At 34.7% G+C, this 15,555-nt stretch overlaps 1 protein-coding gene across 1 annotated transcript in view; it reads left to right on the forward strand.

The window, feature by feature from the left end:
- Positions 1-14,796, forward strand: part of LOC129265730 (suppressor of tumorigenicity 14 protein homolog) — a 48,052-nt gene extending 33,256 nt beyond the window's left edge. The window contains exons 14-22 of the mRNA XM_064100393.1: positions 143-274; positions 1,022-1,144; positions 2,600-2,722; positions 3,167-3,259; positions 4,873-4,962; positions 6,255-6,333; positions 7,228-7,496; positions 9,168-9,310; positions 9,840-14,796. Coding sequence (XP_063956463.1) covers positions 143-274; positions 1,022-1,144; positions 2,600-2,722; positions 3,167-3,259; positions 4,873-4,962; positions 6,255-6,333; positions 7,228-7,496; positions 9,168-9,310; positions 9,840-10,013 — 1,226 coding nt within the window. The 3' untranslated portion in view covers positions 10,014-14,796. The remainder of the gene's footprint in view (positions 1-142; positions 275-1,021; positions 1,145-2,599; positions 2,723-3,166; positions 3,260-4,872; positions 4,963-6,254; positions 6,334-7,227; positions 7,497-9,167; positions 9,311-9,839) is intronic.
- Positions 14,797-15,555: the final 759 nt, after the last annotated feature.

The following is a 15,555-nucleotide window of genomic DNA, read 5'->3' on the forward strand; positions in this document are numbered from 1 at the left end:
CTTTCACATGTCATTTTGTTATGATCATTGATATTGTATATATTTTGTATTTTAACTTGTAAAGAATTTCGCAATTCAGCCTTCGGCTGCGATGAAGTGTTCTTGATAACCCATTCCAATTTCATTTCCAATTATCATGTAGCACCACCGGAACCATGTGAGGAGGGCGAGTTCCAGTGCGAGGACGGAACGTGTCTGCGCCAGGCCCTGGTATGTGACGACGTAGAACAATGCGAGTACGGTGAAGACGAAAATGCAACACTCTGCGGCAGAGGTATTAAACCTTTAATTTACCTTTAATTGACCTTGAATTTATCTTGAATATACATTGAATTTACCTTGAATTTGTCATGAATTTACCTTGCATCTACCTTAATTTTACCTTGAAATTACCTTAATTCACCAGTAATGTACCTTAATTTTACCTTGGTTTATATTGAATTTACCTTGAAATTGATTTGAATTTACTTTGAATTTACTTTCAATTTACCTTGAATATACTTTGAATTCACCTTGATTTTGCCTTGATTTTTTATTTACCTTACATTTACCTTGATTTCTTTTTAATTTACCCTGAAATTACCTTAAAATTACCTTGAAATCACCTTGCATTTACCTTGAATCTACCATAAATTTACCCTAAGTCTTTCTTGAATTCACTTTTAAATTTATTTTGGATCTACCCTGAATTTACCCGGAATTAACCTTGAACCTATTATTGAATTACCTTGTCATATTACAACTTATTTCATTCACGTACATTGTAGTAATATCCAAAATTACAATTTGTATGTAAATTTCTTATGTGTAAAAGTAAAAGAGGAGGAAACATCTCTGTATATGTATATTTTATTATACGCTACACTAACATAATTGCATCGAATTCTGGTTCATGTCCATTAATTTTACTTAACTTTTTTCACAATATAGGCAATACTACTTTACTCGTTAAACTCGTTAAAGTTTCATTAACCCCCCCCCCCTGTTTCCACACTCTATCCAACTTATTTTTATATCCTAGATGAGGAAGATTCTGATTGTTACGAGTGTGGAGACGGGTCTGATTGTATCCCTTGGGATTGGATATGTGACGACTACGCTGATTGCGCTAATGCAGAAGACGAGGAGGACTGTGCAGAAGAAGGTAAGGGTTAAATAGTGGCAGAAATCATGGGCGGGTCCAGGAGGGGGGCACATTTTCCCCGAGGAAAATTTGACAAGCAAAAAAAAAAAAGGTTCTCACTAAAAAAGGAAGGTCATTTTGTCCCACGTACAATTTGACAAGCAAAAAAAAAAGGTCCTCACCTGTGTATAAACGACATATTCCCATTAAAAATATTTGATGTGACTCTAAAGGGGGCGCACTCGTGTATGATATTGATAATATTGACTCTGAAAGGGGGCACGGGCTGGATGTGCCCCCCCCCCCATATCCGCCACTGGCAGGAAGATATCAAATTAATCAAATATAGGGCCACTCAAACTAGGGGTTCGCAGAAACACCCTTAGAAATGAATAAATAAATAAATATATAAATGAATAAGTACATAAATAAATAAATATATATATAGATAAATAAAATCTATAAAGAAATAAAAGAAGAAAAGATAACAAATGAATAGATTAAAATACAAATAAGTAATAAAGAAATGAAAAATAAAAATAAAAATAACGATGAGAATAGAGTAAATAAATAAATCAAGTTAATCTAAGAGAAAAAATAAAAAATGAGATAAATTGAATAAAACTAAATGTTAACCATCTTTGGAATTGATAACCTTTTTCATTCTGTATAAAAAATTCTCATGGAGGAAAATCTCAACCAATACTTTTTTTTCTTATCAAATTCATGAGAAGGTAAAGTCGACCATATCTTGAGTTCATAAACTTTTTTTTATCACATTGTTGACCCATTCTAAATCAATAGTCGACCCTTTCTAAATAGGTCATAATAGCTCGGAATGTGTTATATGTTTAGTCTGCATATTCAATTCCAAGTCATGTAAAAGTGTGAAAAATGAAGTTATAAATATGACGATTAATCATTGGCATGTTTCGTAAACTTTGTCAAGAAGAATAGATTTCTGTAACAAACTTAAGTACTTTATTATTAATAGACAATGTTCAGTACACCCATATATACATTTTTAATATTCTCATTCGATGTTTTTGTTTGTAAGGTACGTGTATTGAATTTCATCTGCAGTATACCAACGTGTGAGAAAACCCTCATTTCTCATATATGTTCCTTATTTTTGTATATCGTCATGAATGAATATGTGAAAGACAAAACAATAATTATGTTTCGTCATTCATCTGATGCAGTTTTTCAATTAAGCTCTAGGGCCTTAATCAAATTAGGATTGCAATGCAATTATAATCAGAGTATGGTCGTCTTGATCGATGTAATAATATAGTATGAAATTGATAGGCAAACTATTTTTATTCTATTTTTCCAGGGGGGATAAATTATAATATTGAATAGTCTTGCTTTGATATTTTGAATGTAGCGCGCGCTCTCTCTTTCTCTCTTTGCCTCAATTAATTAACCAAAACGCTTTCTTTTAAACTTTCTTTTCATTTAAATCTTCTCTAAAAGAGTGTGAGGAGGGGTATTCTCCGTGCCCCGGCCGATCCTGTATTGCAAATAAATACCTCTGTAACGGAATAACTGATTGTCCAGGAGGAGTAGACGAGGTCAACTGTACAGCCACACCTCCAGGTAATATAACTCCAAGAGGTTTTCATGATAATTCCTTCATCAAAGTTTTTAGTCGTACTTACCTATTCCACAACACACACACACACATGCACACACCCTTACCCACTCACCTACGCCACACACACATGCCCACATAAAAGACAAAAGACGATCATATTTTCTTATATGATAATGAGTAGGAGTTTATTTTTCATGTTTCCATATAGTGACCCTCCGGAAATTGTATATTTCTGTGCTCTAGTTCATATGAAAATTTGTAATACTTTAAATGGTCTTCACTTGGACAATTGACGAAGTGAAATAACAATGAAGAAAGTAGTGGTCAGACCTGCAAAAATGTTGATGGAGTTACCCTACAATTAATACAATATATTGTATTGAGTATGCTATATATAAAAAAAAATGATATTTATGAATTTCTACTAAATTTCATCAAACCTATAGATCTATGTGTATCCATCAACGGCTCGGAATACTTTGTGTGTGATGGTAAAGAGGACTGCCCCGGAGGAACAGATGAATCACGACCTGAGTGCAGTGAGTAAATGTACCTTAACTTGTCATATATGTATATTGTTGGTTGATCGATTGATTGATGGAGGGATCAAGAAAAATGAACACAATAAATGAGAAAGAAAAAAAACAAATCACTTAAAAATTAAAACAAGAGCATTCATGGAAGTTTCAGAAACATATCTGTGTGAGAGAAGTCAAATTGCAGCGGGGTTTTTTTAATGAATTTAGATTTTATTCATTTCCAATCAACAAAATAGACAAAATACAATCGAAGTAACAGTACATATTCAAAATAACACTGACAGTTCAATGATATATACATAAAAATATTGAAAATAATTAAACAGATTCTAGAGTGAGCTGCAATTTATTTTTGGCTAGAAAAAGTATGTGGAACTGAACGGAGGGAGAAAAGCAAGTCCCTAAACTTAGTTTTAATACTTGATTAACAAAACTATATACAATAATGGAGACGGTCGGAAGACGAGCTTAAGACAAGTAAACTACAAAATATCAAAGTAAAGCGAATAAGCGACGACACAATTAAGATGAAATAATTTAGACAATAATTATCACAATTAATGTATGCTAATATTAATGTATGATATGATATAATGTAAGTAGAGTGTAACATGGAAGAAAATATTTTAGTTTGTTGATAATTCAGATTTTTCTTGAAATTATTTTGCATATATTATCGATATGTGGTTTCCATGATAGTTTATTGCAATAAGAACACCCAATAATCTGGTATCAGAATTTTTTTTCAAGAACAGTGTTATAAAAAACAAGATTGTCAGGGAAGGTATGTATTTTGTTACTAAAGAGCATAAAATTCGTCTTTTGCAGGTTAAGTAATAGTTCATTAGCCTTAATCCAGCCAATCACATGTATGACTTCTGAGTTTATAATTCTTACAAGTTAGTTGGTTTACGTTATCATAAGAAAAGAAATGTTCGAATCGTCAGCAAACAGTATGAATGTTAGTAATTTTGAACTTTTTTAATATCATTAATATAAGTAATAAAAAGAAGAGGACCAAGTAAGCCACCCTGTAGTACTCCACATGTAAAAGGAAGGGTAGAAGAAATAACGTTAACTGATACAAATTCAGACTTGTCTGTAAGGTAGCTCCTGAACCACTTCCCCCGAATACCATAAAAATAAAGTTTATGAAGAAGTATTTCGTGGTTAATGGTGTCGAAGGCATTGGAGACGTCCAGGAAAAAGTATGACAACCTTTATTTATGAAAGTAGTGATTTTATCAATAAAAGACAGAATTGCATGTGAGGTGCTATGATTTTCACAAAACCCAAATTGCTAGTTCGAAAAGATATTGTGTTAATTAAAGAATGTACTTGTCCGTATATATATAAGTTTTTTAAGAATTTTAGATAACGAAGTGAGCAATGAAATAGGCCGGTAGTAAGAAACAAGTTTATTATCCCCTTTTTTTGTTAAGAGGGATGACTTTGGCTATTTTCATGAGATTAGGTACTTACCTGTGTTCAAAGAACTATTAAATCTATTCACACGACTAATCATCATTTTCTCTCAAATAAAAGACAGATGATGTTGGATAATGACAAGACAAGATAATTAATTTCTTGATTCATGTGGTTTGTTATTGCAGATTGCGGAACCATTCCTTTGTCTCAGTCGAGAGTCATCGGTGGTCAAGATTCGAAAAGGGGAAACTGGCCAATGCAAATCTTAATCAGCAGTGAGAACAATTATCAAACATGTAGACTTTGGGTTATAAAAGTAGAAAAGTTCATGGAGGGGTGTAGATTGCGGACGGGGAATGCCTTTTCCTTGGATTTCAGATGAAAGGTGTTGGATGCCACGTGTAGATGTGTAATAGCTCAGTGGGCAAGTCACCGGAGTTTGAACCACGAGGTCCGGGGTTCAAACCCCACCACGGCACTCACGTCTTTTGTCAATGCGTTTATGTACATTTGCCACTTTCCACCAATTTGTAGGAATTCCTTACATGTGCCAGGGTAGCTTGCAGCGTTTAGAAACATTGTTTTAAGCGCTATGTAAATGTTGCATATTATCATTCTGACTATTACTATTGATATTATTATTATAATTATCATTATTATTAAGTGATATTTTATCACAAATATGTTCACATTTGTATTATCATTTGCATGAGATGGAGTCCCCAGTCCCCGGCGATACTGAAAGCGTAAAAATTTATTATAATTCGGGAAGAACACAGAATTCACAGAATTTCACGGAAAACACATTGTTCTGGCTTAGTGAGTTGAATTTTAAAAAATAACATCGAAAATCATGGGGAAAAAAAATTGCATGATTAAAGAATCTTTCTATCAAACCTCTCCTTATTATCTGCCTTGGCTTTTGCGGATCCAGGATATTCTCCATGGGGGCACTTTGTACAGGAAATTTTTGACCAAAAAAAAAGTCTACTCCAAATGGAGGTCTTTGTTGCAGGAAAAACTGGACAGGCAAAAAAAGGTCTCCACTACCAAGCGATGTCATTGTGTCCCATGAACAAATTGAGTGCCTCTCAAATGGGGATGGGGGTGGGGTACGGGCCAGATGCCCCCCCCCCCTGGATCCGTCACTGTTCATAGATACTTTCGTTTTTCTTAGATTTTCAGTACTTACAATATTGCATTATAAAAAAAAATCGTTTTGCACATGTCACCAAAGAACATGGAATGCGATGTTAAGAACAGCAAAAAACACCAAATTGGCATTTTAGGAATCCAAAATCTGGGGTCTGGCGTAAGATTTTAAGTATTAGGTCAATTTAAAAGTCTGACTGTAGGAAATAATTGTTGGTCGATGTCTACGAACTCATTTCATTACCATTGTTGTTTTGATATTACTTTATTATCATTATTATTATCATTATTATTATAATAATTATCATTATTATTATTATTATTATTATCAATATTATTATTATTATTATTAGTGTAGTTATTAAGATCATAAGTAAGACATTACTATGTTTGTTCATTTTCACCACCCATTCAGCTGAGATTACGTCGGCCAGTCTCTATTGCGCAGGCACTATTCTCAACCGTCGTTGGGTAATGACTGCTGCTCACTGTGTGTGAGTATTCCAGAGCCCCGTCTTACAAAGAGTTACGATTGATCCGATCAACCTCATCTATATGGAAAACCATCAATGTCATAATTTCTACTACAGCGAATTTGCAAAATGTCCTTTATAGATAAAGAGAATAAAGAATTTCCAAGAAAACAATGTATAAATATACATAATATCTGGATTTTTTATATAAAACAAACCAAACATGCAGCTTAGATGTTGACATTGCTGGCTTTCCATAGTTTTGGTTGATCGGATCGATTAGTAACTCTTTGAAAGACGGGGCCCAAATAGGGAGAAAGGAAGGGAGAGAGTAACAGAAAGAACGAGATAGAGACAGAGAACCATAGATGGAGAGAGAGAGATGAGATTTTTTTTTACAATATTTTTTTTTCTTGAAAGACTTGTTTGCATTTCATTCTGTCAATGTTCTAATGTAAATGTATAAAGTGATAGCTGTGTCTTTCTACGCACCATAATTATACTGTATCAATAATCATGTGTATTTATCACTTGTATTGGATATTCATTTGCATTGTAATTTTTTGTAATTATTTTATTTAATGTGTAATTTGATTTATTATTATTGTTGAGAAATGACAATAAACTTGAACCTTGAATCGCGATGATAGAACGATGAAAGTAAACTGCCATGCAATAGTAATCACAAACCTGGGTTTCAATAATGAAAATATCACAGCGTATATGGTCATAACACAAAATATATAAATATATAATACTAAAATAGGCAGTGTGTACAACATGACAAAGAAAACATCTGTACGCAATCTACAACAGACAGCATCATTTCGGTCATTTTCATAACCTTATTTTGTCCTGGTAAAGGGATAAATTACTAATATTCGTAAAATTTAACATTCTGTTTTAAACTCGTAGGGGGCCAAGTACGGTTGGAAATTTCTACGTCGTCGCGGGTGTGACCGATGTGAATGGAGACAACTCTACCTGGCAGTTCAGGCTCATCGCTGACGCCGTATGCAATCCCGAGTTCTCCTTCACTACCTTTGTCGGGGGTGACAACTGTCTCTTGCTCATGGATGAACCCTTTGAGTTCAATGACTACGTGCAGCCGGCCTGCATACCTGGCCCCAACTTTACCCTTGATCATTACGCCACCGCCGTGGGATGGGGACAAACAGGGGGAGGTGAGAACAGCAACACGTATCTCTGTTTTATGTTGATGTAATCTGTCATCGGGGGGGGGGGGGGGGTCATAAAGCTGTTCATAGTTTAAGAGGGACTTTAAGAAGACTGTGAACCTTTCTTACGCGCTAACATATTGGTGTATACCATTTACCAAAAGAAAGGATCACCAGTCGTCCTCAAAGTCGCCCTTAACTTACGAACAGCTTTATGAAAACCCCACCTGGGGTCAATTGCAGTAAGGGTTATGCTCAAACACAAACTCCAAAAGTCAAACGCAACTAGACTTTCAACAAAAGGAATACGAGTATTAGTAACTTGTGGTTGATTTCTTGACTTGCGTTTTAAGACAACCATTTCTTTAACGGACTCCTGGTCATGTTATATCAGTTTTTAAATGTCAAGTCCATCCGAAGAAAAAAAAGTTGAGCTGAATGAAAACAGGACAATCTAATCTAGATGAGAAAGTTGTGATATTTCCCACTCTCCCCTCCCCCCCCCCTCTCTCTCTCTCTCTCTTATTGTCACAAAACCACTTTCTGATGTCATTGTACTTGATGATGAATATAGTCTGTAAATGACCAATATGCAATCGGAGACGAATATATTCACTTGAAAACGAATATACTTTATTGATGACGATCATAATCACTTGATAAATATACTCACTTTGTGACGATTATAATCACTAGATGACAAACATACTATCTCTTGGTGACGAATATATTCACTTTATGACGAATATACTCTCTTAGACGAATATACTCACTTGATGACGAATATACTCTCTAGATGACGAATATACTCTCTTGGTACCGAATATACTCTCTTGGTAACGAATATACTCTCTAGATGACGAATATACTCTCTTGGTGACGAATATACCCTCTTAATGACGAATATACTCTCTTTTGACGAAAATACTCTATAGATGACGAATATACTATCTAGATGACGAATATACTCTCTTGGTGACGAATATACTCTCTAGATGACGAATATACTCTCTTGGTGACGAATATACTCTCTAGATGACGAATATACTATCTTGATGACGAATATACCATCTAGATTGCGAATTTATATTCTGGATGACGAATACACTCTCTTGTTGACAAATCTACTCTCTTGGTGACGAATATACTCTCTAGATAACGAATATACTCTCTTGGCGACGAATATACCATCTAGATTGCGAATTTATTTTCTGGATGACGAATACACTCTCTTGTTGACAAATCTACTCTCTTGGTGACGAATATACTCTCTAGATAACGAATATACTCTCTTGGTGACGAATATACCATCTAGATTGCGAATTTATTTTCTGGATGACGAATACACTCTCTTGTTGACAAATCTACTCTCTTGGTGACGAATGAACTTTCTAGATAACGAATATACTCTCTTGGTGACGAACATACCATCTAGATTGCGAATTTATTTTCTGGATGACGAATACACTCTCTTGTTGACAAATCTACTCTCTTGGTGACGAATATGCTATATTCTCTTCATATACCAGCCTCTCTCTGTTATTTTCGGAGGTCGCAAATTCGAGTCTAAAAATCTTCTACGTTCGTAAATTTATTGATTATGTTAATTTTCCTAATTATTATTGGGTGATTCATACATGTTCTAATCGTCATTTCTATTTCTTCGAACTATCCCAGGATACACAGCTCCTAATCTTCAGGTGGTCCGCCTACCCGTTTGGCCAGACAATATTTGTGACAGATATAGTTACTTTGGCAGTGATGATGTTGAAAAAGTAATCTGCATCGGTTACGAGAAGGGAGGCCATGGATTATGCTTTGTGAGTATCTAGCGTTTTTGTTGACAAAAAAATCTAGAAACATAATCAAATGAAATAGAGAAGTAAAAAAAACCTGCGTAATCTTAGAATCGAATAAATAAATCAATAAAGTTTAGGCCGTAAAATGAAATTACAAACATTATATATTTCATTAAATTTTTCTTAGCTAACAAATATTTTAAGGCTATTGAATATAAAGTGGATAAAACGCTTATGAATTTTTTAGCGGTATGACTTAGTAGATGTCGAGTGAGCTGCGATTGGCTTACGGTAAACAAAATTAGGCTTGACAGCCAATCACAGCTCGTCATTCAGCGACCAATATCTTTTCTGGTATATTATTTCGTGATCTAGCGTTCTATTCACCTATGCCATTTATACTCACGAGTGTTTATGTTAAAAACCTTCAGTATGTTTGTTTCCAATGCTATTTTTCCGAAATTGCAGCACCAAACACTTATTCATCTGATAGATACAAACGTATGATGCTAAGGCAAGATTTTTTTCTTCGTTTTCCTTTTCAATTCAGGGCGATTCCGGTGGATCTATTCTCATGGAGAGGGATAATCTCTGGTACGTCGTCGGGACTGTGTCGGGTGGGAGTGAATGCGGTGCTCCGTTCACACCCAGCGAATGCACAAAAACTTCCTACTATTACCAATTCATCAATGACACCATAAACAATGTCTATCCTGACTATTAATGAAAAAAATATCTCATAAAGACAGCGTTTTATGATGATGGTTAATGGTTGATGAATAGTAGTGATTATGGCAAATCTGTCAATTTTGACTTTTATTGTCTTCTTCTTTTTTATAACGACCATAAATTGTTTCCTTTTGGATCTTTTTAAACATTTATCCACTCATGAAAAATAATTTATATGTTTGGACATTTGTTTTTAATTTGAAAAGAAATAGTAAGATAATACTATTCTATTGGATTGACGAAGAAATTTCTTATCGACGGAGTAATCAAGTTTTCTATATAGCCAAACGTATGTTATGTAATCACAAACCCTCTCGCAAGTTCCGACATGCATCAAATTCAAACCTTTTTTTGAGAGAGAGACTAAGTGTTTCGAAAGAATATATTCAAGTACTTGTAGTCGTGGTAGTCGACAAAAATATAGAAAAATTGATAGTGTTCTTTTATTTTTTGCTCATGAACTTTTAATTGATTGTATGCACTATCATTTTGTTTTCTCTATGCATAAACGGATTTTATATCCTTATAGAATATGAACTGAAATAAAGACCCTCGTCATCACACACAAAATGTGGAATATCCTACTCACCATATACCTATTATCATGTGTAATGGTAACATCATACTGTAAATCATTCAGAATACAAGTGATATATGTTATTTGTTTGTTGATTTCCTTTTAGTAATCGATGCAAGTTTAAAATTTGTTTCTTTATATATACATACTTGCCAAATATCATATTACATTGGTCAGTGTTGGTGTATCAATAGTAAAATGCTAAATTTGTATCATTTGTTGTTTATCCCTCATTTGGTGAGGTCTATATTCTGATTGTGTATAATATGAGGAAGAATAGAAAATTTTATGAAATTTGTTGAATGTCATACCTTTACATTTTACGTACAGACAGTAGTGAGTAACACATTTAATCCTGGTGACATGTTGGGGGTATTGGGATTAGTTGCGATGTAATTTTCATGAGGTGAAAGGGAAAAAAGTTTAAAATTTCACAATGTTGATGCATTTGTATATATGTCACTGTGCTGTATAGATTTGAACGTCTTAGTAATCCCCAATAGGTGTATGCATGGTTGAAATCAATGGCATAAACTGATATGAATAGTCTGCAGACACAGACCCGTGGCTTTCGCAATTCATATAATGCGTAATGCAGTCTGAAGTAGTGAGACTAGATTCACTATGTACTGTGATGGCTGGCTCATCTCTATGGGCTGGCTCTACAGTACACAACCCGAGAGTTCGGCGTCTCATAGTACTTAAAGTATTCACTGTAGACACGGTGGTTAAATTGTCAAGTATGAGTCTGTGCTTGCAGACTAGCATATGAAAGTGGATACATGGGAGAGCTATGGTTTATCAGCAAAGGTAAGATTATTTGCTGATATGAATTAATTTAACCAAGACATGGGTGCCGATTGGTGTTCATTATTGAGGGGATTCCTGAAGACAGGGGGGCCGGGGGGTAAATTTTAAAAAGATAATGTCATGTATAAAAGCCAAAACATGACCATGGTATAGCTATGTCATCCTGGATTTTTTTTTCTCCATCCATCTGTTTCTAACAATATCCGAAAGGAAGGGTTTCATTCAATATCAAAAAGAAACATAACAAAATACCGATAGAAAAAAAAACGATGGTCATAATGCGTATAGGACAATTAATATTATCATAATGATCATCGTGTCCCTCTTAGTATGATCTTGATCAGGGGCGGATTAAGGATTTTCCAAAAGGGGGGGAACAGTTTTCCTAGGAAAAATTTTAACCAAAAATTAAGGATATTTCGTCCCCGAAAAAAATTGACGAGCAAGCAAAAAAAAAAAGGGTCTTCACTTTTAAAAGGGGGAGCACACTTCTTTTTTAACGGTATTTTTACATTACAAATTTTTGTTTTGCTTCTCAAAAGGGGGGCACGGGCTGGCTTTGCCCCCCCCCCCCCCCCCCCCGCTGGATCCGCCAGTAATCATGATGATAAAGAGACCAGGGGCTCGTGACACAAAGCTTAGCAATCATCATAGAATGATATTGTGGAGCGTTGTGGCCCAGTGGATTAGTCTTCGGACTTTGAAACAGAGGGTCGTGGGTTCGAATCCCAGCCATGGCGTAATTTCCTTCGGCAAGAAATTTATCCACATTGTGCTGCACTCGACCCAGGTGAGGTGAATGGGTACCCGGTAGGATTTATTCCTTGAATGCTTTAGCGCCTATATGGCCGCTCAGCTACAGCCGGGGTAATAATAATATACCAAGTATATTTCAGCGCCTTGAGCACATAATCAATGTGGATTTGCCGCTTTATAAATACTCTATATTATTATATTATTATTATCATTATTATTATCTTTACGATTGACTGCTTTGACTATCAATGTACAATCAATCGTGAAAATAAAACTGTTAGACAATTTATCCTTAAAATAAAAGAAGTTCCTGCGGCAGAGTCTCGAGAACACCTGTAATTTTACCAGATTGCGTAATCTTACATTATATCTTGTAAAATTACAGGAAATTGGTATTTGGTGTATGGAACCTTACAAATTTCCTTAAATAAAACACAATTTCCCCCTTTTTAAACAGACCTGTTCTGTTAAATTGTAGAAAAATTCCTGTTTTATGAATTTACAGAATGATTCTTTTATTGCTTTCTGCAAAATCTTGTTTTTTCTGTAAAATCAGAGGGTTTTTTTAACAGTGGTTCAGGAATTACCTCTCTAACAGAAAACAATTTGTTTTTCTTAATGACCATTCCTCCAACTTGTGTAATATTAGTTGTGGTGTGCCACAAGGAAGTATTCTGGGACCCCTCTTGTTTATTTTATATATAAATGATTTTTGCAGAGCATCTGACATTTTATCTTTCATTATTTTTGCTGATGACACAAATCTATTCTTCTCTCACAATGATCCGCTTACACTTGTTAACATAATAAACTCTGAATTAACTAATATTTTGAATTGGATCAGAGCTAACAAATTATCAATTAACCTTCAAAAAACTAAATACATTTTATTCAGTAATACCATAGATTCCTTACCTTTTGAAATTTTTATTGAAGATTTTCAACTGGAAAGTGTCTCCTCAATTAAATTTTTGGGAGTTCATGTAGATAACAAACTCTCCTGGAAATGCCATATTGATAATATTTGTAAAACAATATCCCGAAATATAGGCATCATAAATAGGTTGAAAACGTTTATTCCTGTAACTTCTCTACTTACATTATATTCTTCTCTTATATTACCATATATCAACTATGGGATCCTTGTTTGGGGCAATACCCACCAAAACCTACTTCGTATTATTTCATTCTCACATCCCCATTCTCACACTAATCCACTTTTCCTTGATTACAAAATTTTAAAGGTTCAAGACTTATACCAATTTCAGCTTGGGCAGTTTATGTTCATGTATAAAAACAGTATGGTTCCTTTGGCATTTAATCATTTTTTTCTCAAAATAACAATTTTCATAGGTATCCTACCAGACAAGCCGATAACTTTCATCTGCCTATCTTAAGAACTCGTTTTGCGCAAAACACTTTTATTTTCACCGCCCCCAAATTTTGGAATTCACTCCATACAGATGTTCAACAGGCCCCCTCTATCCACTCCTTTAAGAGAAAACTAAAAAAAATATGTTACTGTCTTACCAAAGTAATTAATTAGTTCGTATATTTTTTAGTATTATCTAAGCACGCTATTATAAGTCACACTCTCTTTGATCCACGTTTGCACTCTCGTTCTTGCCCCCCCCCCTTATCTCTCTCTTTCCGACCCTTTCTCTCCACATAATCTGTGTCTGTGTGTGTTTGTGTGCCTCCCTCGCTCCCCCTCTCTCTCTCCCCCCCCCCCCACTTATATTTGCCCTCTCTCTCTCTCTCTCGCTCCCCTTTCAGTACTTTATTCCTTCTCTCTGCCCTCTATTCTTCATCATGTCTTTGTTTTCTTTTTAGTTTTTAGTATCGTCCCATATCTCTGTCATCTTTTTATCATTTCTCGCTATTACTCACCATCTTTTTATTATTTCCAATATTCTATTTCAACCTATTGTATTTACACCTGCAAATGAGTCCGATTTCTCAAATGTTTAATATACTTTCTTAGGGGATCCACGCTCTACAAGCAATGCTTTTTAGTGGATCCCCTCATTTCCATATCAGATTGTATTAAAACTATTTTACAAATATTTTGGAACCTGCAATTGATTTGTAATCATTGTTATCTTATTTCTTTTGTATTTGCTTATGTTGATAATGGAAATGGAAAATATACTTGAACTTGAACTTGAACAGTGATGAAGCGTACGATTGATCGCTAACCATTGTGATTATGGACATCTTGATCGTTGTCATAATTTATGATTCATCATAAATATTTTGATGTTCGACCTTAATTATTAAAGCCTTCAAGGATGATGATACAGGTCATTCCCCCACCTTTAATTGAAAATTGGATGGGTGGGTATATCCCCATTCCCCGTGATCGACACCCATGGATAATATGTATCTGTCTAAAAATGTTGGATTATGTGTAAAGTAACAGATTTTATAAATGAACTGTTCAGAATTAATGTAGCGTAATGATCAACCTGTCTTTCATCCATGCATTGTTGCTCCATGGTTTTACAGTGTGTCATAACCAAAATTCTGAACTCATGCAATATACTCTCAGTACGTTCTCACCAAATTGTTTGAAATATATAATACACTGTGTGTGTTTTTTTTATATCAGAATAAAGAGCATTGGTAACTCATATAGTATTGTCAGTGTAGTCATTGCAATTATTTTGGTAAAAAAAGTCTTTGTTTTAAGAATTCTAGATCCATTGTGATTTATAAAGAACGCATAATTTAGGAAACAAATTAATGAGAGAGCAAATCCTTTGGCTTTATATTCCAACTGATTAGTGTCATTGATATTTTTTTACCTTTCAATTCCGATAACGCTCCAAACCTCTTTCTCGCTCTTGGTGAGAGCAGCTGAATCCAGCCCTTCACCCCCCCCCCCTTGAAAAATGTGAAAATCTTCGAAAGAAAGTAGAATGTTTAGAAAAAAAAATGCCCCCCCCCGAAGTCGAGGGGATTTTTTTGTTATCATTTTTTGCTGGTTTAAAATAGTTATTAAAAAAAATTGACACCTTTGACCTTCTTTATGGTCGTTTTTATATTTTGCCTATCATATGATATATATACAATTTTTTAAGAAAAAGTTCTGGTCAATCCTGGTGGGTGTTTCATAAAGCTGTTCGTAAGATACGAATGACTTTACGCACGACTGGTGATCCTTTCTTGTGCTATGTGATATCCCTATGTAATTGAGTTATGACCTAAGAACATGTTCCAGTCGTGCGTAAAGTCGTTCGTAACTTTACGAACAGCTTTATGAAACACCCACCTGATTTCATCGCTAGCTGAGAGGGGGGGTGGGGGTATGGGTGGGTATGTGTGCATATGCACGGTGTGTTATTATGTCTTACGATATATCAACCCACTCATCTTTTGCAATTTGAATAGG

This window comes from Lytechinus pictus, chromosome 1, assembly GCF_037042905.1.
Source record: "Lytechinus pictus isolate F3 Inbred chromosome 1, Lp3.0, whole genome shotgun sequence".
NCBI classification, from domain to species: Eukaryota; Metazoa; Echinodermata; class Echinoidea; order Temnopleuroida; family Toxopneustidae; genus Lytechinus; species Lytechinus pictus.